This window comes from Dromaius novaehollandiae, chromosome 1, assembly GCF_036370855.1.
Source record: "Dromaius novaehollandiae isolate bDroNov1 chromosome 1, bDroNov1.hap1, whole genome shotgun sequence".
Classification (NCBI taxonomy): domain Eukaryota; kingdom Metazoa; phylum Chordata; class Aves; order Casuariiformes; family Dromaiidae; genus Dromaius; species Dromaius novaehollandiae.
In genome coordinates, this window is record NC_088098.1 from 4,440,723 (window position 1) to 4,466,631 (window position 25,909).

The 25,909-nt window shown below is 44.5% G+C and overlaps 1 protein-coding gene across 2 annotated transcripts in view; it reads right to left on the reverse strand.

The window, feature by feature from the left end:
• The window catches only part of FRMD4A (FERM domain containing 4A), a 299,143-nt gene that overhangs the window by 225,901 nt on the left and 47,333 nt on the right, over positions 1-25,909 (reverse strand). The window contains exon 1 of one of the 2 annotated variants that reach the window (XM_064504774.1): positions 5,881-6,256. The exons of the other annotated variant lie outside the window; for it this stretch is intronic. Coding sequence (XP_064360844.1) covers positions 5,881-5,946 — 66 coding nt within the window. The 5' untranslated portion in view covers positions 5,947-6,256. Of the gene's footprint in view, positions 1-5,880; positions 6,257-25,909 lie in introns of those variants that run through there. 2 annotated transcript variants of the gene reach the window in all.

Below are 25,909 nucleotides of genomic sequence, written 5' to 3' on the forward strand. Positions count from 1 at the left end.
AACTTCAGCCTTTAGTGCAGGTCAAGGGGCCTGATTCTGCTCCTATCCACTACACTGACAAAACTCAGACTCACTTTGGTGGATGAAGATGAGGCTTTAAATCTGCAAACCGAATGCTGAGGATAAACTGGAGGATGCTGCTGTTGCCAGAGAGAATCTCATTAGAAACGGCATCAAAGAACTGATTCCTCTGATAAACAAATAAGTAATAATAAAAAATAAACAGCAGGAAATGCCCTCCGTTTTGCAGAGGGTGAGGTTAGCATTCACACTTTTGCATTATACATGATTTGTGGCAGCTCCAAGTACAAACTTGCCACTTGCTTTTCGATTAGCAAGTCCTGGCAGTCTGGAAAGCCACACAATTTATTGCTGCTATAGAGGTTAATGGATCAGTTTACATGTTGATAATGTCTTATTATTGCATTGGTTATTAAGAATAATGTAACACAGACATCAAGAGTCGATAGTAACTGTAAGAATGTTTGTCTGCAGCAGGGATGAAGACTGCTGTGGGCAGGGTGCACTGTGCAATTTGTGATCAAAGTAATTTCATCATAATCATCTTCCTACACCCCTCTTTTCCACAGGTTGTCCTCAGTAGCGAGTATTAGAGTGGCCATTGATTGCCAGTGTTCATGACCTGGGAAAAGAGCAGGGTAAGTGATGCAATTGTCCCAAGAGTGGACAAAAAATAACACCTAGCTATGCCAATGGGTGCCCAGACTAGATGAAAAGGCACGCTTGATCCTTGGCACCAGAGATTTGTATCCTAGATGTGCATCATTTGGATTATTCTGCATTTGTGGTGGAGTGCTAATCTGGAGGGAATGTACCACCAAACTGGGATTGTGGAAGTCACATTTCTCCTCCTTTTAAGGCTAGGAGAGGGAGAAGGGTGGTGCTCAAATTGCTTTGTGTCCCTCTGTCTCAGTTTCCCTGACTCTAAAGTGTTGATGATAACACTGGCTGCCTCTGCAGAGCACTTGGAGACTTGTTGAGGAAGTGAGTAACTCTCATCACAGCTGCTTTTGTTGCCACTTCTCTACTACTATTAATTAAGAGCCAGGTCACTTCAGTAAGGTGGCATAAATGCTCTTCTCTTGGCAGCTCGGTTTTAGGGGCTGGAATACATGAGCACTGGTAGCAACCACTCCAGATCCTTACTGCAGCTTGGTGGCCTTCCCTGCCTTATGGTGCCATCCCCATTGCTGCGGTCTACCAGGGAGCCCCGCCTTCTCTTGGCACCCTCTGTCCAAGGGAGCTCACCCACATTTTGGACTCTTCAAAAAGTTAGGGTCTGAGGCCTGCTCCCATGAATATCCAGCTTTAGATCTGGCTGGATAAAGGAGTTTGACTCAGACCTTAAATTCTGTTTGTCATTAGCTGGCAGAAGAACGAGCCAGAATACTTGCAGCTTCACAGGTAGTCCCACCCTTCCTCTGGCTATGTTATGGTATTAGAAGCACATATTAATTTTCTTCTCCTTGTTATTTCGGTGTTAACTCTGCCAAGACTTGACAGTATGGGGAGAGAGAAGAACAGCTGTTTCTCAGGATGATGGAGGATGATGGAGTGTAGCAAACCAGTCATTTTTTTCTTCCTGCACTTATTGCTACATCCATGTAGGGCAAAGCAACACTGCCCCTCTCCATGCTGGGAAACTTTCACAAATGTTATTTCCATCTGATAGTCTGGTGGTTGGCTGATGCACAAGGCTATCAAGGCTCTCCTCCCAGGTCCCATCTCCGTGGTATACTTGGCTATATGTATATGTGTACATATACACACACTGTACATATGTGTGTGTGTATATATATATAAATATATCTGTGTGGTGCAGTGGGAGGGAGGCTGTGCAGCTAGCTGTGGGGATACATGGCTGTGGGAATATGAATGAAGCCATGCAGTGTACTGTGGATTTGGCAGGCTTGATTGTGTTTGGATAGCGCCTAAGACCCTATGAAACACTAGCTATTAATCGCCTGTTGTTTCCCAGATTGTATTTAGAGTGAGCCAGGGATATAGCGTTTGTGCTTTAAAGACTTCATCTAAGGCTCTTTTTTTCTCCTAGGCCATCCACTACAGTGCTGTTATGCCCGCCTTCAGAAATCAGTCATCTTTTTCAGGCTGGCTGATGTTTGACTACTTGAGACCCACTTTTCCATCAGGATTATTATCTCTTTGCCTGTTTGCTTAAAGTCTGTTTTTCCAGTTCTATGACTACATACATAATGCAAGGAAAAACAGCTGTCGGTGCGGCAGGCTCCACAGCCCACCTCACTCCTGAGCATCCCCAGACATCCCATGGAAAGTGCCCCGGGCATGCTGGGCCCAGGGTATCATGGAGGCTCACCCTAGCTGTGCCTGGGGCAAGGCTTGCAAGTAGGCGAGGTTGGTCCTGGGGTGTATTCTGAAGGTTCCCATTAACTGCCTGCACAAGAATAATCAGCAAGACCACGAGCGAGAAGGGTTTTGCTCAGAGGAACTCTTGGCAACCTTTGAAATAGGATTCACAGCCTGTATTTCTTACCCAGATCCCCTTTTCCCCTTAGCTCACCCGAGGGACCTGCTGAGCTTGTCCCTGCAGTACCTCACTGCTTTGGCCCCTGCTCCCCTCTGTGCCTCCTTGGATGGGCTTGTAGAGGCAGCCAAGTCGCTCAAGAAGCAGATCATAGGAAGCCTGCTGGTGATGACAGCTAATTATGAAATGTCATGTCTGAGGCTTCCCTTTATCTCATCTTGTGGAATCCAGCAAAGCTCTTCAATGCCCTTTGGTAATACGGGAAAGGAAGTGTCAGTACAGCAACAGCTGCTTTTCTGATAGTGGGCTGACAACGCAGCAAGTACACGATGTCCTGGAAGGAAATGGCAGTTTATGCCACGTGGATGCAAATCTTAAGTCTCAAAAAGAATCCCTCTCTCCCTCCCTCTCTGCCCTTGTTTCCACGCAATATTAGCTTCCGAGGGGAAGTATTAAATACATTTGCTGCCAAGACTTGCCGTGGCTTCCCACCTTCCCTGTGAAATTCTGTTGAACTTACTCCAGGTGAGCTACTACAGGGTTAGTACAACTTCAACCAGAAAAAAAACCCAACAACCCAATCCTACAGTCTTTCTTCAGTCTTGTTTCCTGCATGAGCCAGGGTGGGTTAGTCTGAGCTGAACTAGGGCTCAGTTTTCTTTAGAAACCAATGGTTACTTTGCATTTGTTGTCTGTCATAGCCTTTCTCTCTATGCTGTGATAAAATGGGCTTGCTAACTCAGTACAAACTGTCAAAGTGGGTTTTGTCAGGGTCCACTGCTCTGGGAGCTGGTTATTGCCCTTGTAGTCCAATGAGCTTGAAACTAGGTTTCTTCAGAGGAAAAAGGACAAGCCAAGGCACCACAGACCACAGTTCCCTGGTTTCACAAGTAATCACCTGATTTGGAGCAATGGAGGGCACCGGAGAATTGGAACCGTGGTGAAACGGTGATAGATCACTTCCCTCTTTGAGCCATAAAGCTGACGTGGATGAGGATGCATGCCATGGAGCACTCTCTGAGCTCATTCTTGGGAGGGTCCTGCTACCTGATAGTCTCTCTGCCTGCAGCCCCTTCAACTCCTCCTGTCTGGCCCAGTGCTACTAACACAAGTATTAGTCTGGCAAAATGCTTGATAACAGATTAATAACCTCAGGTAAACCTGGCTACTCGAATGATCTGTGACAACACAGCTTTAGGTTTTGCCTTTCCTTCATATTGAGTTTCATATTTACTTTTCTATATACAGTTTAGAGATTATTTTTAGCACTGCTCAATGGACAGGTGGTTTAAGATCGAACACAGCTACAAGCCAAAGCGGCGTATGACTAAAACTAGAAAATTGTGCCTGATTGTGTCAGACAAAATTATTCTGCATTTGGAATATTTGGTCTAGATTATTCAAAATTCTTCCTGCCTTGGTTCTTAGGTTTTAGAAGAACCTAGTTAGTTCAAAATATGGTTGTTCATCAGGAAAAACTTATTTCCTTGATTTGCATAGAGGCTGGATTAGATTCGCAGTCCTGATAATCGAAGTAAAACATGAAGCCTGGATGTGCTACCCCTGAGTCTTGAAGCATCAGCCTCCGCAGATGTTCACGGCACCCAGCGCCCCTACACAATGCTGCATAGATACACCAGCCCTTCCAGAGCGTGCTGATGTCTCCGACACGGCACAGCATGGCACCACATAGACATGCCCCCGTAAGTCACAGTTTCAGCTGTGACTGAAATATGCCAGCTGGGGACATTTCATTGGGTTTTTGAAATTATATGTATTGGGGACTAGTTCAAAACACAACAGGAGAAGAGATCCATTGATTTCATGGATTGAGGCAACCTGCAGTTCTGGAGAATTTGGCCCATGTTTTATAGGGTCCATTGTTGTTCTCATTGCAAAAAAAAAAAAAAAAAAAAAAAAACCATGAGGAAAGACACTTTCATGCAGGAAAGACGGTAGACATAAGAATGGACAAAGGCTAAGCACAGCTCTGTAACAGTACCCACGATGAGGCCTGAAGTGTCAGAGAAGGAATGATTCCCCACGACCTCTCCATAGGGTTGGGCTGGTTCCCACCCAGGGCAGGTGCTGCCCCATAGACATGGCCAGACACATGTAGGATTGTAGCCTTGGTTCTCTCATCATCATCCAACTCATTCAACCCCGGCTTTCTAAATACTGGTAGTTTTTCAGATACTGCTTGGGACTACCAAGCAACAAAATGCCTTTAAATGCCCGCTGTTCAATGACACCTGGCACACAGAGAACAAGTCACTCAGTCTCTCAGGTGCCAGTTTGATGAAGTGATGCTGAGCTACCAACAGACCAAGAGGTATCGTGGTGCCAAGCAAGCTTATTCTACAGCAACTGCAACAGTACAAAGAAAGCGCTGGCCCCTTCCCACGCAGAGTAACTTTCACGGAGCGCTACAGTCATGAGACATTTAAAAGATGCCAAAATGAACTCTTCTGAAAGTTCAGAATGTCACTTGCCGTCTTATTTCTTACAGTCTGAACTCACAAACAGTAAAAATCACCTTGGCATGACTTTTTTTTTAAAGTTGATAAATGATTTGGCAATCCCTTATCATTGCTTCCCTCCTACCCCCCCCAAAAAAAACCCTTCCAAAACATGGCCATGCCAGACCTTTAGGCAGAAACCACAGAGCTGAGTATGAAAAGGGAGGAATCTATTTTGAAAGGTTTTGATATTTTTAATAAAATTTTTAGAAGAGGTTATAGAAACAGATTCTAATCTCAGATGTGAAGAAGCAAACCACAGATTGCTTCACCGAGCTGTGATGATTTCAAGGAAGTAATTCCAGATTAACACCGGTTTAAAGTTTTTGACATATCCAGGAGGAATAAACCTGATTTTCTCAAAAGCCCAAGTGCTTTTGCTTGTTCCTTCATCTCTTTCTAAACTAGCCCAAAAGTCAAATAAGTAAAAGTCTGTAATCTAACAACTATCAAAATGCTAAAGATGAGGACACTCGATGCTGAACCATACACAGTTTAAACGTTCTGCCAAGGTAATTCCTTTTACAAAGACATTCCTGGAACTGTTCTGACCAAGTCTCTCCTCCTTTTCATGTGTTTCATTACAATTGTAGATGATATACAAAGCCAATGCAAAATACATCCTGCCCTGGCATCACACTTTTCCAGTTTTACATATTATTGCTTGCAGTAGATGCTTTAGCTATGTCATAACACATTGGTAGTGTTGGACATGCTGTTTGTCAGGAAATGTAAAGGAATTAAGTCCATGCAACACTCGAATATGCCATTAAATTTGTATGCTGCTTTCTGGATTGTTAGCACCTTGCTTTAAGTAGGAAATTGTAGCTTACTTACGAACACATCCATCAGTAGGTGTTCCAGCGTCACTTCAATATCCTCCAATTTAGCTGCTAAAGTCATTCTGAAGTCAAATGTTAGCTCCAACCAGAGAAGCGCCCTCAGGAGTCCCAATCCAAACCGCCTGTGGTCAAAGCTAATTCTCAAACTGCAGCAAATGAGTTTCTTACAGATAAAGAAAATCAGAGAAATCAAAACAGTCTAGATAGATAGTTTTTGGACTCAGTGCTGGCTGTCACAGCCCTGCTTGCAGGACTGAGGATTATTCCATGTGTGCAAAATGGAAGCAGAGGCTGCAAGATGCGTGCTGCTTTCCTTTCAGAGCTTCACAGTCAGAAACATGGAGTTATATCTGGGAAACCACAACAGAGGGAGGGAGAGACACACACAGAGGGAGAGAGAGGGAAGGAATGGAATAAACTGTCGTTGCCTATGGCTGATATTTATAGGACTACTTGTTTTTGACTGCAGTCCATTTCTCTGTTCATTTCTGACCTTTCACAAATGGCTCAGCACACTGGAGCGTATTGTAAAACGGGGGCAGCAGGTCCCACAGAAGTTGGCTGTGACCGGTGCTGGGCCAATTCACACAAGCATGCCATCAATAGCTCTTTGTCAGAGCATATCAGGCTCTGCACTGTAGCTAGTGACAGAGGAGAGCACAGACGTGTAAAAAACAAGGAAATGAAAGTAGTTTGGATACTAATTTTTTCCTAAGAGTATTAATAGATTCCCTTACCCACTCGCCAAGGCATCAAACTAAAGTACAAGCCATGATGATGGCTGGGGTTATTATGGAGGGGAATAACCTCAAATGATCCTGCAGAGTTTGATTCTGCAAACGTCTGGCCCCCACTCCAATATGTCCTCCCACCGCTCAACACCCTCAGCTCTGCAGCATCCCAGTGCAGGGCGCGAAGCACTTCCCAGGACCAGGCCCTTCCTTTTACTGCATTTGGGGAAAGGTTTAAAGCATAATCCTAAGTGCTTGCTGTTCCTCTGCACATCTGCTCCTATTTATGTCAATGGAGAAAAGGTGATATTGCTGCTTACTTAGCACTTTTTGACTGTAGCACTCAGAGCACCTCACGTAGCAATAAGGTCCTGATGGATCTAATCCAACCAAAACTAAACTCAATGGAGACTCTCATGGATTTTGGTTAGCGCTGGCTGGGAACCATTGCCCTTATTTTACAGATAGGGAAACTGAGGCATAGAAAGGGCAAATAGTGAAACTCGTGGTCAAGAAAGGTGCCAAAGTCTCCTGAATCCTAGACGGTGCCAAATTCACCAAACTGCCTGGACTTCCATGCTGACCACAGAGGTGGGAACAACCTGTACATTAGTTTATGAAACTCTTATATATTTATTCAATAAGTATCCACAGAGTCTGAAATCTCACAGTGAAATCTTGCATGTGATATGTTCCAGATGCTGGGGAAAAAAAACAAAAAACAAAAAAACCCAGAAGGCTGCCCTGAAGGATTCAGAAACTGAAGAGCAGCATTATTTATAAAGGTGTGAGATGGATTGAACTGATGGAGCTTAGAGGGACCTCAAGTCATAAATTCCAACTAAATGTCCTCAGAGTTATAGCTGAAATCGCATTTTCAGACATCTAACATCAGTGTCTGAACAGAAGCTGCCTCTGATGGCAGAGTTTTACTAGACAACAACATGATAGACCATTTGGGGCATGATATGATGGATAGTTTCAATAGCAAAGAAGGGCATGTAATTCATTTTCCGAGTGGACCAGCCCTCAACCACACAAGGCTCTGCATCAGATAATATTGTAGCCACTCCAGAAATAAACCAAGCAATGGAAGCTTGCCTACTGCAGAGAGAGCCTCTTAATCATGCACATGCCGCCCTTTCATTAAAGCTTTGACAAAGCGTATCTTCACCGGTCTGGGTGGAGGGGTGTTTTAATGAGCGTGGATAAAAAGACAAAGAAATATATTTGGAGAGTAACACATTTGGGGCAGTTAAAACTCAGAGAACCATAGTGCAGTATGCTGATGAGCAAGCTAGTATGCATTTCTCTCCTCCTCAAGAAGCCATGTGGTTTTCAATAGAGACAAGATTTCATGTGCACTGCTCTCTAGAAAGTAACCGCGGAAGACCTGGTTGCTGCTAACCCTTCATCTCAGGCATTCATGGAAATTTAGAGCCCCCAGAAAGCTGTAGTTTCTACCTACAAGAGCAGGCTGGAAAAAAGGTGAATGACTCTTGTTTTGCAGGTCCCCATCTCTACTCCACAGCAACCAGTGCACAAGCCATGTCAGTAGGAGGTCACACAGGTTCACCAGGAATGAATCATGCATTTGTTCACCTCTAATAATATTACTGTTCAACCAGTCTGACCAAAACAAAAACTTTACTGGAATTAAACATGTGATCTCTTCCCCTCCCCACCCCCATTTATTGCACAATGGCTATCTGTTAAATACAGAGATATGAAATTAAAGGACCTTTTTCGTAGGCCCCCTGAATGCAATAGCGCAGGGCAACCGTGTCACTTGTGTCCCTTGACTATCCCTGTAACTGCATGGTATCAGCCACAGAGAGAAGCAAGAGACATCTTCCAGGGTCAGAATGTGGTTTCCACGTGACAGACACTTTGACACCAACACAGGCTCATTTCTCTTCACGGAGATGAATGTCAAGATTCTTTCAAAACTGATAGAGAAAATAGTGTCAGGCACAAGAAAATGGCTTAAGGGAACACATAATGGCTTCCCTGATTCCCAATTAGGACACATCTGCCACTAAAAATGCCACATGCTCCACTGGTGACAGCAAGGAGAATGGGTGGGTTTACGGATTCCAATGCTAGCTAAACTTTAAATGGTTTATGTTTCCCGTTGTCACAGTAATATGTATCAGAGATATGAGACTGTAGTCTGTGAGATATACCAGCTCTCAGACTCTTGCAGTCACATTATTCAGCATAACCTTCCTCTGACTGATCAATACTGATTGTATTTAGAGATGGTCAGAAATTCCGGGAAAATTTGGCTGACTGAAAAACTTGCTTTGTTGAAACAAGTTCTGTGGAATTTGCCTAATTCTCTAGACTGCTGAGAATTTTGCACCCAGCGGGTATATCTCTTTTTGTTTTACCTTCAAATTACATGAAAAAGTCTCAGGTTCATAGCAAAGCACAATGGGAAAACATTCTAAAATCTAGAAAATGTGCAGAAGATGAGAAAAAAGTTCTTTTCCTTGCTCTTCTTGCTTCTAACTGAAGCAGTTGGCTTAGTTGTGGTAAAAAATAATACTTAATATTTAAAAATGCCTAAAATACTTAAATAATTTAAAAAAAGGTCATCAGTGTGCAGAAAATTGTTCACTGAACCCCTTGCAAAAAATCATTAGCAGAAATCAGGATCACAAAATCACAAAATCTAAACAGAAGAACTTATTTCAAATGCCTCAAAGCTTAGGAGTTCTGAATCTCTCTTGTTGGCTCTCTTCTAACTCTCAGTTTAACATTGCTTACCCCAAATGACCTCTTTTATGGAAATAGCCAGTTGATTACAATAAACAAGAAACTAAAAGAATATGACTGGATTCCCCAGGGATTATTCCCAAACTCTCCTTTTAAGTGTGCCTGTTTATTAATTATAGGTGCACATGAAAATGAGATTGCAAGTGATAAGGAGAACCTCTAATTTGGGTGATTCTTTACTAAATCCAAACACTTTCCTTATTAAATCATTAATTCCATCTTTTTGAATTCCTGAGAATTTATTATTTTGGCCTTTGCAAGCATGAGACCTCTTCTATTTAAAGCAGAGTATCCATCTGACAACACACCAGGGTATTTGTGAAGAACAGGATGTTCTTCTACACCCACATTTTCCCCTCACTTCCTTCCTAGCTTTCTTCTACCATTTGGGAATAAGATATCAGAAGTGAGCTGAAGAGTGGAGACATTTGGAACATTTTTGCCAAAATGAGATTTCAGCAAAATGCACTGTTTTTCAAAGCTGAAATGTTATGTGGGGACACACCAGGTCCCAGAAGAGTTTTAACAGGAGAGTTTTAGGGATGGGGGTGGTTGATAATAGCAGGAAAAAGTCACTTTGCAACTGATTGCTTGAGAGTCAGTTTACAAAGATGGGGTCCTAATACAGACTGCAAAGCGCACAAAGCCTAAAGCTGACAAGAAAGGGTTAAAGGCTCTGAGGCTAATTAGCTCTAGGATGCTATGTTTGCACTGTCCCAGCTTGCAAAAATAGAAGCTGAAGAGTTTGGGAAGGAGAACAGGCAAATTATTCTTGTATGAGGCAAGAAGCATGGCTGGATTGTGGACCAGAGAAGGGAGCCTGGCTTGCTTGCACTGTTTTAGCGAAGGGGACAAGCCCTAGGTAAATATGGATATGAACATGAATGAATATGGGTGAAAGTCCATTTAGGGCAGTGTCTTTGCACTGCCAGCCCACAAGCGTGAGATGGGGTGGCAACTCAGCTGCGGCAAGGCGGGATGGGGTTCTACCCAATTAGAGACCAACTTCTATGAACATCTCTACTTTAAACAATCAGAGTGAGGATCTGAGCCTGAGTCTCCAAGCTGCCCTCTTTGGGCTCTTACACACCTTTTTTCATGACAAACCTCCCTTGTGAGCAAATGGTAGGTTTGCTGCAACAAAGTATGAATCTGCTCCCTCCAGAGAAGGTGAAGATGAAGAGTCCCACCCTTTAGAACATGCAATGAAAATAGAAAGAGCTACAGAGCCCTATGGGTCCATTTGTCCTCTTGGTAAACTTGGATGACAGGGAAAGATCAGCTTCCAAAACCCTCCCTCCACCTCCACCTTTCCTCTCACAAAAAACCTGGATGTAGCAACTCATCAGCCTGACACCTCCAGGCTGGATTGCAGTAATTCACCGAATCTAGAGCTAAGCGTGAAGACTGCCAGGCTCCAGCTGGCCCAGGGCACAGCCATCTGCCTTCATCATGGTCCAGGACGCTGTAAGTCAACCTCATCCTGCAGTAGCTTTCAATGTCAGCTGAAGGCTTTGGTGATAATTTTCCAACGAGTGAATTATCTCATGCTACCTCAAAGGCTGAAGATCAGCCTGTGGCCCAGCCTTGGAGCCTTGCTCCGGGATGAAATGCAGCAGCTTCATCTGATGAAGGGATCCAGCTATGGAACAATGTCTCCAGAAGAGGAGTCCTGTAAACCTAGAGTCTGTGCAACCAAGGCAACGATGAGATCACTCCTGGGGTTCTTCAGGGATCTGGGCTGGGACATGTGCGGTCCAATGTACTCACAGATCACCTGAGAAAGGGGGTGACAGTTTGCAGGTGACACCATGGTATTCAAGGTAGTGAGGACAAGGGCTTGCAAAAAGATCTGATGAGACTGAGTGAATGAGCAATAAAACAGCAAATTAAATTAAATGTAGCCAAAAGTGAAGTAATGTGCATGGCAGAAAAAATGTTCTGAATTTCACGTATAAAATTATGGGCTCTGAGCTTACTCAAGAATGAGATACTGCGATTATAATAGTTCTATGAAATGTCAGGTCATTGCTTGGCAGTAGTGGGAATAGCAAATTAAATATTAACGATTACTAAGGGGCATGCAAAATAGAGAATATTATTATGCCACTGAGTAAATCCAAGGTTCATCCACAACTTCAGTACTGCCTTTTGATCCCTTCATCTCCAGAAAAGGAAGATTGGATGGAAAGGATGAAAGCGATCCAAGGAAGGGCAATAAGGATGATCAAATGTAAAAAGGTGGCTTCTATGAAGGAATGACTAAGGAAGCTAGCTGGACTTCTCAGTCTGGAAAAAAAGATGCCTGAAGCGGAAGTGATGGAGATCTATAGAATGATGGGTGACATGGAGAGGGTGAGTAGAGACTGATCACTGTTTTTTCCAGTACAAGAGCAAGGGTGCATTTAATGAAGCTGGTGGGAGCTACATTCAGAGCAAATAAAAGGAAGTGATTCCACCACATCTGATAGCTGATCTGTGGCACTCCTTGCCAAAGGATGTTATGGACACAAAATTTTACATAGGTTCAGAAAAAGACTGGGCAAATTAAAGGAAGATAATTCTGCAGAGGGATACAGGATACCTTGAAGCCACATCAGACTTAGGGAGTCCCTGAGCTGCAAACATCTGGAAGCTGGGAGGCTATCCTGGTGAAATATATGTGGCTTGCACTCTTCCCTGTGCATTACTCACAACCACTGCTGGACCCTTGCTCTGACTCAGTAAGACTGCTCTTATGTTTCAGATCTGTATGAGACACTACCACAAATTCATTATGAATTTTCCTAAATGACTAAGTCAATTCCAGACTCCGTAAAACAAAGTTCTCCATGTAGAACATGGACCCCCAAAAGACAGAAATGTCAGACTCCATGAAGTTACCAGACCTTTAGATATTACTGTCAAGTTGGCATGGAAAGTATGCGCGTGCTCGGGTCATGGCATTGGTACCGAACTGATTGCTCATCAAGGGCCTAAGCAACCCACAGCTGCTACCCACTGAACAGGAGCTGCTCATCTGTCCCCCAACAGGTAGGGCTTTTCTTTTTAAGAGGGATATATGTGTGTTTATTTCCCTTTAATTACAAATCTCTCTCTTGCCTTTCTCCCAGAGTGCCTGATAGCACGCCATGGAGGGAAGCTACTCTGACTCATAGCTTGTATTGCTTCTGGCAAAGCTGACACTTGAGGCTACCGGTGGAGAAAGGGTCAGAGCATGGGGGATGATAAACTCAGTTATGATCATGCCTGTCCTTAGAGAGCGTCCAGCTCCCTTCCCTAAGCAGTGTGGGCAGGGACTGCAAGCACACAGTGCTGTCCCGGGCAAGGCTCCACCGGGTTTGAGGACTGGTCAGAGGGCCAGCTGAGATCCCACATGTCTGTCCATCTCCTCGCTGGCAGTGGGATGTAGGACTCATTTCTTGTAGCTGAGGGGTTTGCCAGGCCTGGGCTGGCCACAGCCATCCGTTGAAGAATGAGCGTGGGAGTCCCATTCCTGACCTCTCACCCGCAGTGGGATTGACATAACTCCATAACGGAGAAAAATGCTGCTTCCACACGACAACAAGATAAACGTTTTTATAAGAGAGTCTCCAGATGGAAAGTGCCAGCAGCCCCGAGGTATTGCAAAGAAAGAAATGATGACTGGAGTTGAGCTACTCTGGCAGGTTTAGCATCAAGGTTCACTCCAGCCTTTAACACAGATATTTATCTTTGTTTATGAAGCAAGCTTAGCATTGGCACAATAGAGTCCCAGTTCATCCTGCCACTGAAGAGTCCCAGGTGCTGTGAAGTCCCAGGATTCCCAGTTTAAAATTTTCAGCTATAATTTCTGTTTTATTGTTACTGTATTCCACCAGCATCTCATCGCCTTCCTGGGTGTAGTTGCCACTTTCTGTCTTTTCTCATTGCTCTCATTGCATTGCTGTCTCCTCACTGGGTGGTCCTTCTTTCCTTGATGCCTCCACACTGCTCTCTGTAACTATGACATTGTTTTGGTTTTGTGATTTAACTTAGTGTCCTGAAAGACATCCCTTGGCTAGAAGGCATCCGTCTTCTGTCCTTTGCACATGCACTCTCATTTAAAAGACACTGCAGGAAAGGGAAACCACAACTTATCTCTCTGCTGGAGTGCCTCCAGGGCCGAATGAGCCCCCCAAGGATGGAGGTCAGTGCAGCCCTTTTGTGGTCAGCACAGATGAGCAGGGCAGGTGATGCTCTGATGGTCCTTAGAAGTTTTTACCCCTGAGAGAGGTCATGGAGCCAGTCCTTGACTCCACAGTGCCTAATCCTGACAGTCTGATGCATACCCAAATCTGTCTCACATGGTGGGAAGTTCTACAGTGCAATTCACCTATCTAAATCACAGCAATAGAAAAGCGATGTATTAAGACATTAATGATCTTTCTTAAAAAATATCAAGAAAAAACTACCCTTTTCTAATCCTATTTGCCACAATCTCACAATTCAATGTCCTGGATTCCCCCTCACTTTCCTAAAACTTAACGCATTTGTCATCAGCCTCTCTCATGTGGCCTTCTACCCTCAAGGTGACCTGCTGGGTAAGGTTTCACCATTAAAGAAGACTTTGCATCTTGCTGCATTGATAGTGTTTCCTTGTGAGATCACTGTACCATGCACATGTTCAAAGATGTCCAGATGTCACTGAGTCACATGAGCCTATTATTTAGCTTGCTGGGATCCCTCTTCATCTCCCCTCCTTGATGTAGCAAATCAGCTGCATTATTAAAATGATTAAAAATAGACTGAGCTCGCCTGAGACTGCATCTATAATGGATCAATTGCTTTTTATATATTTCTGGCTCCTTACAGTGCTGCTTTGTCATGTCACTTTCACTCATTTGGACCAGATCTTGAAATAATAGGCACATTCAGGAGATATAAATATAGCTGTTTATTGCCTTAAAACGGGTCTACAGACAAATCACAGTCCCAGCTTCAGGTATTTGGAAGTTAAATCCTCTCCTTCTGTCCTTTCCCTTTTTGGACCTGGGTCAAATGCTGGATTTTGCAGTTTGGGGTCTGCTTTATTGTAAGCTATAGGAACTAGTTCTGCTGCTCAAAATTCATTCCCTCATAGGCCATTGATTTGAACAGCCCTTGGCTCAAGGCTGAATTTGATTCCAGTATGAAATAATGTCGAGTTAACATTGAAAAGCTGCAGTACAGTGAAGTAAAAATAAATGCTCTGCATTGTGTAGCTTAACAGGGTGTTAATTTCTTGGGAGCGCATAAATAGGAGGCACAGAGCACATCTGTTTGCTGGCGTTCGGCAGGGAAAGAGCAGGGGAAATTTGGAGTTCTGCGACAAGGACAGGCTGAACTTTGTTCCCATGTCTTGCAGCACCACACAAAGTCTCCTCTGTAGAATAGCCAGTTAATTAAAAGTGATATTTATGGCCCCCTCGTGATACATGCCCGTAATCCTGCTATTAGCATTGCTACAGAAACTGGCACCGCATGAGGGTGGGGGCTCCAGCGATGCAAACAACAGTCTCTCGTCCTCGGTCCTCCCGAGAGAGCTGGAGTCAACACGAGGGGGGATGCAGGGACAGCCGTGTCCCGCTCACGTGCGCTGTGTTTGCTGATGGGTTTTATGTCCCTGCCGCTGCCCTGCATACCGCGGGGTCTCCCACGACCGCACTAATGCGGACGTGCCGGCCCCTTACCTCCTGCTTCAAGGCTAAATGGAGGCTGAGCAGAAGCCCCTCAGCTTGGGGTGTCCTGCAAGGACGTTGTGCCGAGCTTTCTGCTTGGTCTGCACATTGGATACCAGGACACTTCCCTCTGTCCCACTCTCAAATTCCCAGGTGTTTTGCAAACAGAAGTGAATGAACCCTCCTGGTGCTCTGGGTCAGACGCAGTCAGGCTGCATTAGCGCTTGCTCACAGTGACACATGAGGAATTTAATGCACCAAAAAGCTCCAAAAGGCCATCCTGCGCTCTAATCACAAGGCTTCCCTTCCCCTTGCCATCTGCTTCCCGTGACTCACCTCGGACACGGTCCACAGCAACTATCCTTTGGCAATCATGGGATATTCCCCTGATACTGCTTGTGTGATCAAGCATTTGGAAACTTTTGCATGGTTTCTTTCTATGTGGCAAAAGGGTTTGTAGTTCACAAAGCCTGACAACTCGAGAAGTGATGGCCTGAGCTTTTAAGATATATGCACAATAAAGCATTGTAGAAGTATGCGGGGAAGGAGAGGAGCAGGGAGAATTTCCCTGACTTTAGACCCCCTGTTTAGGCAGTTGCTCTGTAAGTAGTGGGAGGAAGAGCTTTCCCTCTGCATCTCTCCTGACCACGGTGGGGGCTCATGGAGGGTGTTTTGCCAACAAGTTCCCGAGCTCTTTTAGCCTGAGTTTAAAGAGTTAATGGAGTGAAGCCATTTGTGATTTAACCTGACTAGGGGATGTCCCCAAGCCTGGATGAATGCCATGCTCCTATTTTTACATCCCAGCACCAAACCCGTCCCTCAGTTGGCCCCTTGAGGTCCTGGGCTGCCCCAGAAAAGGTCCATTTGCCTCCGGGAGATGGTTTCCAGCCGTGGGGCTGAGGAAACAGCCAAAGGCAGCTTAAAACCCCAAGTCTGATCATTGCTTGGTTCACATTCATTAAACCAGGTTTTCCAGCACTGCTGGATAACATCTAGGCAGCTGCAGTTAAAAAAAAAGAAAACTTGAAAAACACTGTTTAACATTACTAGGGAGCCGGATCAGCATAAAGCTCCTTTTTACTATTTGCATCCAGTTGCTGACAGCGTCTGTTTATACCCATTAATTAGTCCTAATAGCTGGACACTGTAAGTACACTGCAGTGAGTTTTTAAAAGCTTAGTAAGAACAAGTTTCAGCTGTTGAATGTTTAACTTTAAAAAATATTAGATACATATGAGCTCCATCCTGACACCACTGAAAATAATAATAAAAATCTCTTTCCTTTAGTATTTTGTTGCCAAATCCTCCCCTCTATTCATTTTTACAGACTGTTAGTTGGTTAAAAAGCACAGAGTCTACTAACAAAGCAAAAAAAGATGATGAAAGCTAGAGAAACTCCTTGACACACTTTTTTTGGCTTTTTGCTTTCCACTTTGAATCAGATGCCAAACCAGGAGAATGACGCTGCAGACTTCTGAGGCATTAAAAAAGCCATGAATCAGACCTCAGCATGATTTTTTTCCCAAAAAGAAAAAAAAAAGCCCCGAACCAGAATTAAAAAAAAATACTTTTGGAGTTCTCTCTCTCTGCCATCTAATTTCTGAGCTTCTATGTTATACTTTCTTGACAGTAAGGAAGGGTAAAAAATCCTCTCTTTTCTCACAGAGCCTGTCATTGTCACATAATCACTTGGCTGGAGGAGTCAGGGCTTCAGGCAAGGCTTGGAGAGTGTGAGAGTCTCTGGGGGACACCTTTCCCCTGGACGTGAGGTTGGGCCGTTTCCTGCTGTTCTTCTCCCTGTGGTTCTTGCAGCCGGAGGGATGGGAAATGTGTCATTCCCTCCTTCAACTACAAAAGCAGATTGAAGTTTCCAGGGGGTCATTGCTCAGCGCTGGGTGCAGCTCCCGTTCCCCCAAACCACAGCAAGGCTGTACCCCCTCTCACCACAGGACCATCCGGCAGCCTTACAGGACAGGAATATCCCCAAAGTAAGGGAGTTTATGTCGCTTGCTGATGGTTGGATTTGTTTCACCCCGGTTGAGCTCTGTACAGCAGCTGTGGCTTTAACACACGTTGGGGAGAGAGAGGGAGAGACCGAGGCATCACCAGTGCTTCTGCACAAGCAAAAAGATATTTTAGCTGAGTTTCCCAGGTTGTTCCAGACCAGAAGCCATGCTAGGTAAAAAGAAGATAAAAAGAACAACTCTGACCATACGATGTGGGAAAATGACTTTCTGATCCCCAGTCTAGAGTCTGACTTGTCCCACCACGTGTGATCAGATCACCCAGGTCCAGCACCAGGGAGACTGCAATACCAAGCAGTCCTGGTGCAGCCTGGCCCTACATCGTCATGATCCCCAAAGCGGACGGACACTGAGGGCCAAAGGACTGATCAAAGAGAATCACACTTTTCCCTGCCTGCTCCAGAAACTGAAGCACAGCTTAACACAGTACAAAAATAGCTTGAAGCAGCAGTGTCCTCTACTGCGATGCTTTGCCTGAGCAATCAGCTATGATTCCTCTCCATGCTGCAGCGCTACGGATTGCAGTATAGATGACAAGTCTGTCACTGATTATGCTCCATTACATCCTCACAAGATTTCCTGTGCTGCCTGCGGAGTGGATGTCTTTGCTTTGCTTTCGAAAGGATTTCGGGTAAAACAGACGGCCGACATCCCCGGCAGCATCAGCCTGGTGCTCCAGGGTTTGCCCCTTTCCAAGTGCTGCCCTGTGGAGGTGCGAAGGCTTGGAAGACCCATGATAACAGGGAAATAATGATTAGAAACACATGGTATTTGGCCCCTACACTCCTCTGCAAGAATCCTGCTGCAAAAACAGGCTTGAATATGTACAACAGTGGGACCCAAATCCTGCTGAGGAGGCAGGTGAGCGATGTGGGAGGAGTGCAGCACTTTGGGCTGGATCCAGAGCTGCCCATACAGTCTTGGCAAATCATGGGGGTGCGAGTGGATATGCGCATGTATGGGATTGTATAGGGCACACAAGGCAATTCCCACCTCACAGAGCACCTGTGAGTCAGGATTGTCTGAAGATGCCTCACAGCCAGTGCTAGAAAGCAATATGGTTGCACTGAGTCCATTGCTTAGGCTGCAGGACAACACTATGCTTAATAAACTCATTCCTATAAATGGAAACCACAACAAGGCTCCAGCTGTCATTTCATCCTTCTGGCTTCCTATTTCAAATGGACATGCAGAATATGGTGGCTTTGCTTGCCTTCTCTCCAAGAGTCAAAGAGCCACCTGAGAAGAGTCGGCGCTTTCCTTGGTGAATTCAACAGGGGATAAACGGAGGGAGCCTGCAGGGATTCTGGAAATAAAGCTAATGCTCACTCCAGGAGGTGACAGGTTTTGCTCTCACAGGTAGCTCTGACAGATCCATTAGGAGGCACTTATAAAACCCCCCAGACCTCTGGAAGTGAATCCAACCTTCGTCTTCCTACTGTGTTTATGTTGCTCTGAACTGTCTAGTTAATGTGAGAGAGAAAAAAAAAAGGCACAGTAATGGGTCTCTTTAGAGGGGTTTTAGGCACTTAGTAGAAAGCAGGAAGCAGAGGCCTTTGTAATTAAATTGCTAATCTCTCGCCAGATCCGGCAGGCTATATACTCTAGTCCAAAGACAGGTTTAAGTCCCATAGCAATTTTTGTTTTAACATTCGGTACAAGCCAGGTTCCTTAATTCCCTCAGCCCTGACACACCACTAATGGTGATGTGCCCTTCATTACAGACCTGCACTGTAGCAAAGCCCGGACACCAGACAGAGTCAAGATAACCCTCTCCTTCGTTAACAAAGAGATTACTAATAAGGTGAAGGTGTTTATACCCTCTGCTGAGGCATAGCATCTCCTGAGGCTCCTCTCTCAGCAATGTTCAGCTCATGCTATCTTCTTTCTCTTCCCTCTTTTCATAGCTAACAAGCAAACTGCAGCAGGGACTCAACTGAGCTCATCACACTAGTTCCAACAGAGCGCGAGGCCTTGAGCAGATAGATGTGGAAAGATTTTCTTTCTGTCTCTGTATACATGCACAGTTTCTATACTGTAAAATGAATGTCAAACCGCATATGTCCTAATTCAAAGCAATGGAGAAGGTCTGCGGAGTGTGGGGCCAATTCTGGAGCTGAGGTAAACTCATACAGCTTCCTTCCTTGCTGATACTTCCTCCTCCTACAGCAATCAGATCTAACCATACAGACGGACAAAGCTTGCAGATTACTGTCGCTTTGCTGAGGAAAACCAGAGGGCATGGAGGTATGAGATGGGATGTTTCGGCTTATTCATCACTTTAAGGAAAGCAACAAAAACAAACGAAATGAAAAAGAATTCCCATTCCTTTCACCATCCTCTCCACATACCTTAGGGTTTATGTTTCTCTGCAAGCTGCTAGTATCACTTTGTCACCTGCCTGGAGGTCACGCAGCCGGAGAGGGTGTCCCAAGGAGCACCGGCTCTCATTACTCGCAGCTGCTCATTGGCTCAGCTCTGAGCCCTGGAGAGCGGCTTGTCTTTGAGGCATGCTCCATGCCCCAGACCAAAGCAACGAGCAGCAGCGCGAGGGAAAGGGGGAAGGAATGGAGGGAGGGAGAGAAAGGAGGGAAAAGCAGCTTGGAAATCAAGCTGTTCATCACTGTAAATGAGGCAGCCGTGGAGCACGCATTCCCCGACGGTTGCGTACAACCCTGTCTGCCCCACACCGGCAGGTGCGTAGAGCGGATGGCAAAGCGCCTTGATCAAAGGGCTCAGGAGGCAGATGGGAAGGCTGACCACAAAGGGGGTGGTTAAAGGCCTCTAAAGATTAAAAAGCATAAAGCACAGAGATGTTATATGCACTAAAAAACAAGAGGAAAATACTCAGAGAAACAGTCTAATGGTTAGGGAATCCTTGGAGATTCCCTGACGCTTTGGGACTGTGTCGCAAAAGCCTTCAATGCAACCTGAACAACCAGCTGAAGCGTGTGAAAATCTCAGCGTCTGCGATGGAGAGTTGCAACTATGATAAAACAACTCAGCCTTTCTGAACACCACGTGAGACCCTCCAAGATCCAAGACCCTCCTCCCCTCCAAGGCTCTGGGCTGTGTTTGACATTTGTATCTCTACTGGATTGACCCCAGAGGTGGACGATGGGGAGCACAAGGCGCATCAAACCCTCCATAAAGAAAATCACCCATTTGTTTTTTCTGTCTGTTTCTGATGCCTGTGGACATCCAAATATTTGGTTTGATTAATTTCAGAAGGATGTTTTGATGTGCTCTGAGTCAAGCATCAAGGACATGCAAATCTTACGTCACTGCAGCAGTCACCTGTCGCTAGCTAAAGCAGCATTAAACATTACAGCTTTTTCCTACAGAAGGGTGATGTATAGATGATCACAATAGCTGGAGTTACTGTGGTTCAACAAATTACTAGTTATCAGCTTGAAGTGAAGGTGTTTGCATGCTTCCAGAAAATTGCAACTGAGTTAGAACACATTAACTTTACTTATTTGCTAATCTGTGGATAACTGAGTCACTTGCACGCACCTAAGCATACTTCTTGGTTTGTGTGCCCAGTCTTACTGGGTCAGGGGGGATTGAAGAGACGTTCACATGCACACAGAGCATTTTCCTTTGTAGGTCATCTAGACAGAAATCTTTATGAGGTTCTGAAATAGATATATTCACCAGGGAGAAGATTCATATTCTTTGGAAGAACAGCCCAATTTTAACAAACTTTTGGTGGGAAGGTTTCTGTGACCAATGCAGGACTTTTTGCCAAAATGAGGGATAAATCTGCGCCTCAGTAGCCATGTGGGCAGAGTGCTGTGTGGATGGAGAAGGATAGCAGAGGAAATCTTGAGGGCAGTTCTCCCACATCTCTAGGACATGCTTTACTTCTTTCCTGTTAGAACTTGCTTTTATTTGTTCCATCTCTCTTTTTCAACTGTTGTTTCCCCAAGTTGGAAAAGTCTTTTTTTTTTCCTTCTAGTGGGAAAGGCAACTTTGAAAAATGAAATAGCATGGAAAAAAGGCAGCATGCAGGATTGCTCAAGAAAGTCTTGGGCAGTTTTAGAAATCCAGCTTCTGAGAGCAGCTTCTGAACACAGGGAAATGAATGTGAAACACACCCAGACCGTGGATGTAGTTTCCAAACGCTGCTATGTATATTTGGACTGATCATAACAAATGCTGAGAGTCTACGTTTCCCAAGGGCCTCTTTGGGGACCATGACTACTAAGGCTCATTAGACTGAAGTCTGAGATCATTCAAGTAGCTTCTCCTGTACATGGCTTCTGAGGAATACCAAGAGCTGCAGTTCCCCCTATATGGTTTGCAGAGCTTCAGTGCTCTCTGAACACCAGTTAGGCAGCTGTGCCATGCCCAGAAATTGCACCAGGCATCCATTCCCATCTCTGGAGCACGGAGATACGGCTTCCTTCCAGCTATATGATTCCTGCACCAGAAGAATTTGTCAGCACACAGCAGATCCTACCCTGTGTCCAATGCTGCCTGGTGGTATGTGGGAACCTTTAACTGATGCCAAGCTCCAGATTCACACACCCAGTTTTGGGTATCTACAATAGGGGCATTTACAAGTGACCTGGCTGTCTAAACTCCCATTATACTTAATGGAGTTTAGGAAGCTATTCAGCTCACCCTAAAGGACACATATAGGAGCTCAGTTTAGTTACTAAAACAGGTTCTTGCGTCATCTGAGATGCTGTGGGGTACCTAAGAAATCTGCATGGGGCTGGCAGACAGGACACTGGAGCTATAGGAGACTTGCAGCCTTCTGTAGCAGCAGCTGAGGGCAAGGCAGGATGCACTGATGCTTCTCAAATGGCAGTATGTGCTTGGGTTTAAGCAGCTGAATCAAGTCCCTACACTTGGTCAGCTAAATTGCTCTCTACACATCTTCGACATTGGATCAAATATGGACAACTACAGCTGTAGACACACCAAACTGGGTGGCTAGAGGGAAATCCCATTCTATGCTCCAAAATTCATTTTTTGAGTGCTGTCACTTGAAGTGATGATGGTGAAGCAGCCGTAACAGCCACACTGGCTTTGTGCAAGGCCACGTCCATACATGTGAAGAGGCATTTGGCTATTCTGGCAATGTTTCTATGTCACTGTGAAGTGTCTTGTGTGTCTTTAGTGGCAGCTGTACCACAGTTTGGACGCTCCTGCCTGAGAAGCCAACTGCAGTAAATAGTCCTAGATATTCAGTGGATGGCATTGATTTTTTTTTTGAGTTATCAGTGAACCTTTCAGCCAGCAGGTACCAAGGGGATGCCACAAGTCCTGCCTTAAGAGCTGAGGCATTAAAATCCCAGTATAATCTATTTATGGCCATTAAAAACTTCTCAACCCTTTGCATTAAAGGTGGGAAGTCAATTCCAGTATATTTGAATTGGCCAATTATTTTCTTGCCTCATACATTTCCTCTACAGAGCCAACTGAATAAAACACTTAATATTTCTTTCCCTCCTCAGTTCTGGCTGGCATTGGGCATGGTTCAGTGTCTGCTGTGTGCCATCTCAGAGGTGCCTGTACTTCAATACCGAGCAAGAGGAATGTGTCTTCACCGACTGATGTAAGAACGCACATTTAGCTTTAACCAGAGGCTCCCTGTATGGGTAGGAAACAATTCCCTAGGCAGAGGGACTAAACAGATAAGGAGCGCTCAGGCTGGGAAAGATTACAGAGGGAAGATATGATCAAAGTGTATAAAATCATGAAGGACACAGAGATGGTGACTAAAGAATGATTTTTTTTTTTTTGTATGTAACACCAGGACTAAGGACTGTGCAATGACACTGAGGCAGCAGATTTAGAAAGAGAGGAAACCTTTTTTTGCCCAGTGCATGATTGAAGTATGGAACGTATCACCACAGGATGTAGGGGAGGTCAATAGCATAAACAGGTTGGAAAAATAATTAAGCAAATTAATGTAGGAAAAGTCCATAAAGGGTGTTAAACATGCCAAAGTCAGGAAGCCACAGAACTGCTGTTGTTGGGAACTGGGAGAAAGTGCTGGGGAAGAGTCTCTCTAGACTTGCCTTGTTTTTCCTTTCATTTAAGTGTTTGTGACTGGCCTCTGTCAGAGGCTGGTACTTGGGTGGATGAACCGCAGTTTGATCTAGCATAGCTGTTATGTTGTTATGTCTCATGTTATCACAGACAGAAAGAGTCCTCCACAGCATGATTCAGAGCAGGAGGTAGTTCAGCTTTGAATTCTCTCCATTGACTACAGAGCAATGTTGACATGTCGTAGTCTGCCTAAGCTTGTCAGTTAGACACCTGAAGGTGCTTAGTTTAAACGTCCCCTCTTCTGGCTATGATTTGAAGAAAGCAATAGCAAGTTAAGTGTCTAAACGCTGCTCGTTTTAAGAGGACTTATGTCCCTTTTATCTACTCAGATTTTTTTATAATCGCTCCAGGCACCTCCATGTATTTTAGGTACTGAAACCTTTATGAAAATCAGGCCTAGAGTGATCTCTTCCTTTTTATCTGGCGGAGCTCAAGCTTCATTTGCAAAATGGTTGTGACCCATGGTTGTGATCATGTACAGTTTCTACACACTTTCCAACCATTATTATTAATGGGGCTTTTAAAGCATTACATTGTCTGGAAAAGGCATATTTTGTCTGTTTGCAAAAATAATTTCAGCAAGTTTTCTTTCCATAGATCACAGACAGTGAATGTATTCAGTGCAGCGAGACACATTTGTGTCACCTCCATCAATCTCTTGCTTTAAAAACGGACTCTTATGCCTCTTGCCTTCCACACCTCATACAAGCAAGTGAAGAAGAGATGTGCTTTCAGGCTTGGCTGAGTAGCTTACATGTAACCATGCCAGGCTCCAAACAGAACCGCACACACCAGAAACATAAATCAGGTCTGTAACATGAGTCTGTTGGAGGAGAACTCTATTTTATGCAGTTGACCTGTATCCAGGGTTCATTTCAACATGACCCCAGTGTAACTCGCTTTATCAGCTGTAAAGACAAGCTTACCAGCTGTACATTATGTTCACACTCCAAAGCCACTGGAGAGAGCAAGCAAACAGTGCCCCAGAGCAGATCTGTGAGAAAAGACTAAGAGAGTCCCTTCTAAATCTTTTGCTTTCACTGCTATAAAGCTGAAAGGATGAATCTGGGATGTACTCAAAATGAAATGTTTTCTTTAATTTGGAGGTATGCTTTTGAAATTAAAGAAATAGAATCAAGCTACATTTTAAGGTGAGGGGTCCTCTTGAAGTGAATGATTCAAGTGTTTCTTGATGAAAATGTTAAAATGGAGCTTTTTCAATTTGTCAGGAAGAAAGGGTCCCCCTTTCTGTGGCAGAAAGCATTAGATGAATTCAGCCTGCCCCTGTGGATAGTTTCAGTCAGCCAGAAACTGTGTTTATTAGCAAATAAACTATCCACCTGAAAAATGTTATCTAGTTCTACCCCAAATGTTCTTCCCATTGCTTAAAAACATCTTATTTATAGAGGAAGCTATAGTTGAGCATAGATTTAAGCTGTTGTGGTTCATTGTCTGGCGCAGTATCTCCTTGGGAAAGCAAACCAATTAAGCTCTTCTATTTCGGAGCATTGGTGCCTGTTTATTATGTCATTTGAGGGAATACAGTCTTATAGTCTCTGACAGATATGACTGCACTTTTTATAAGCAAATGCCCTGTTTTCAGTAGCTTTGAGATAGAAATGGTCACAACACAGCTTAGGAATGCAGAAACTGCCAGCTGAGACCAACAGAGCATCCTGCATCCGGGTCTCTGCCAATTGCTTTTACCAAAAGCTCTCCAAAGAATCTGCCAGGCAGTTAAATAAAAGCATTGTTCCTAATGTGTAAATAAGAGATGGCTTTTGGCTTGAAACATGGAGAATTATCAAACTTCTCATTACCTAAGCTAAGCAAAAAAAAAAAAAAAAAAAAAAAAAAAGAAATCAGAAATAAGAAAAAAGAAAACAAACTGCTAAAAGCAGTTCCATTTAACCCTGATATTTTACACTGTTGTGAGGATCTTCTAAAAGCCTGATTGATCGGTTTGGCATTTGAAGTTCTCTGTTTCCTTACAAAATAAGTACAGTACAGACAAAATTCATCACACTTGTGTTGTCAAGGTGTCTCAGACTTCTGTTGCAGGGGTAGGCGAGAAATCTGTGCAGTGTTTCCTTCAAGATTACTAGTAAGAGAGCCGGGCTGGTGGTTGCAGGGCTGGAGGTGCCGCTGGAGAGGTGACACAGAGTGGGTCTCTGTTCATCTACCATCCATGATGCTCAAAGAATTGCTTTTGCAATTCTGGCTGAGCTGGTGAGAGGTTGCTGATGCCTAGTTTACTAGCCTGGAGAAAAGAAGGCTCAGGGAGGATCTTCTCAGTGTATATAAATGCCTGATGGGGAAGATTAAGAAGATGGACCAGTCTTCTCAGTGGTGCCCAGTGACAGGTCAAGAGGCAATGAGCACAAACTGAAACACAGGAAATTCCATTTAAACATTAAAAAAACAAAACAAAACACTTTTTTACTGTAAGGATGGTCAAACATGGGAACAGGTTGCCCAGAGAGGCTATGGAGTCTCCTTCCTTGGAGACATTCAAAACCAGCTGCACATGGTCCTGGGCAACCTGCTCTAGCTGACCCTGCTTGAGCAGGGTGGTTAGACAAGATGATCGCCAGATGTTCCTTCCAAGCATTCCGGGATTTTGTGATATGAGCACATAGCCTGATGGAGCTTTTCCGAGCTGTGTGCTTTGTGACCAAGCTACGCCAGGTCAGTTACTGGACAGTGTGTGTGTGGGTCCCTTAAAATGCACATGTCTTTAGACC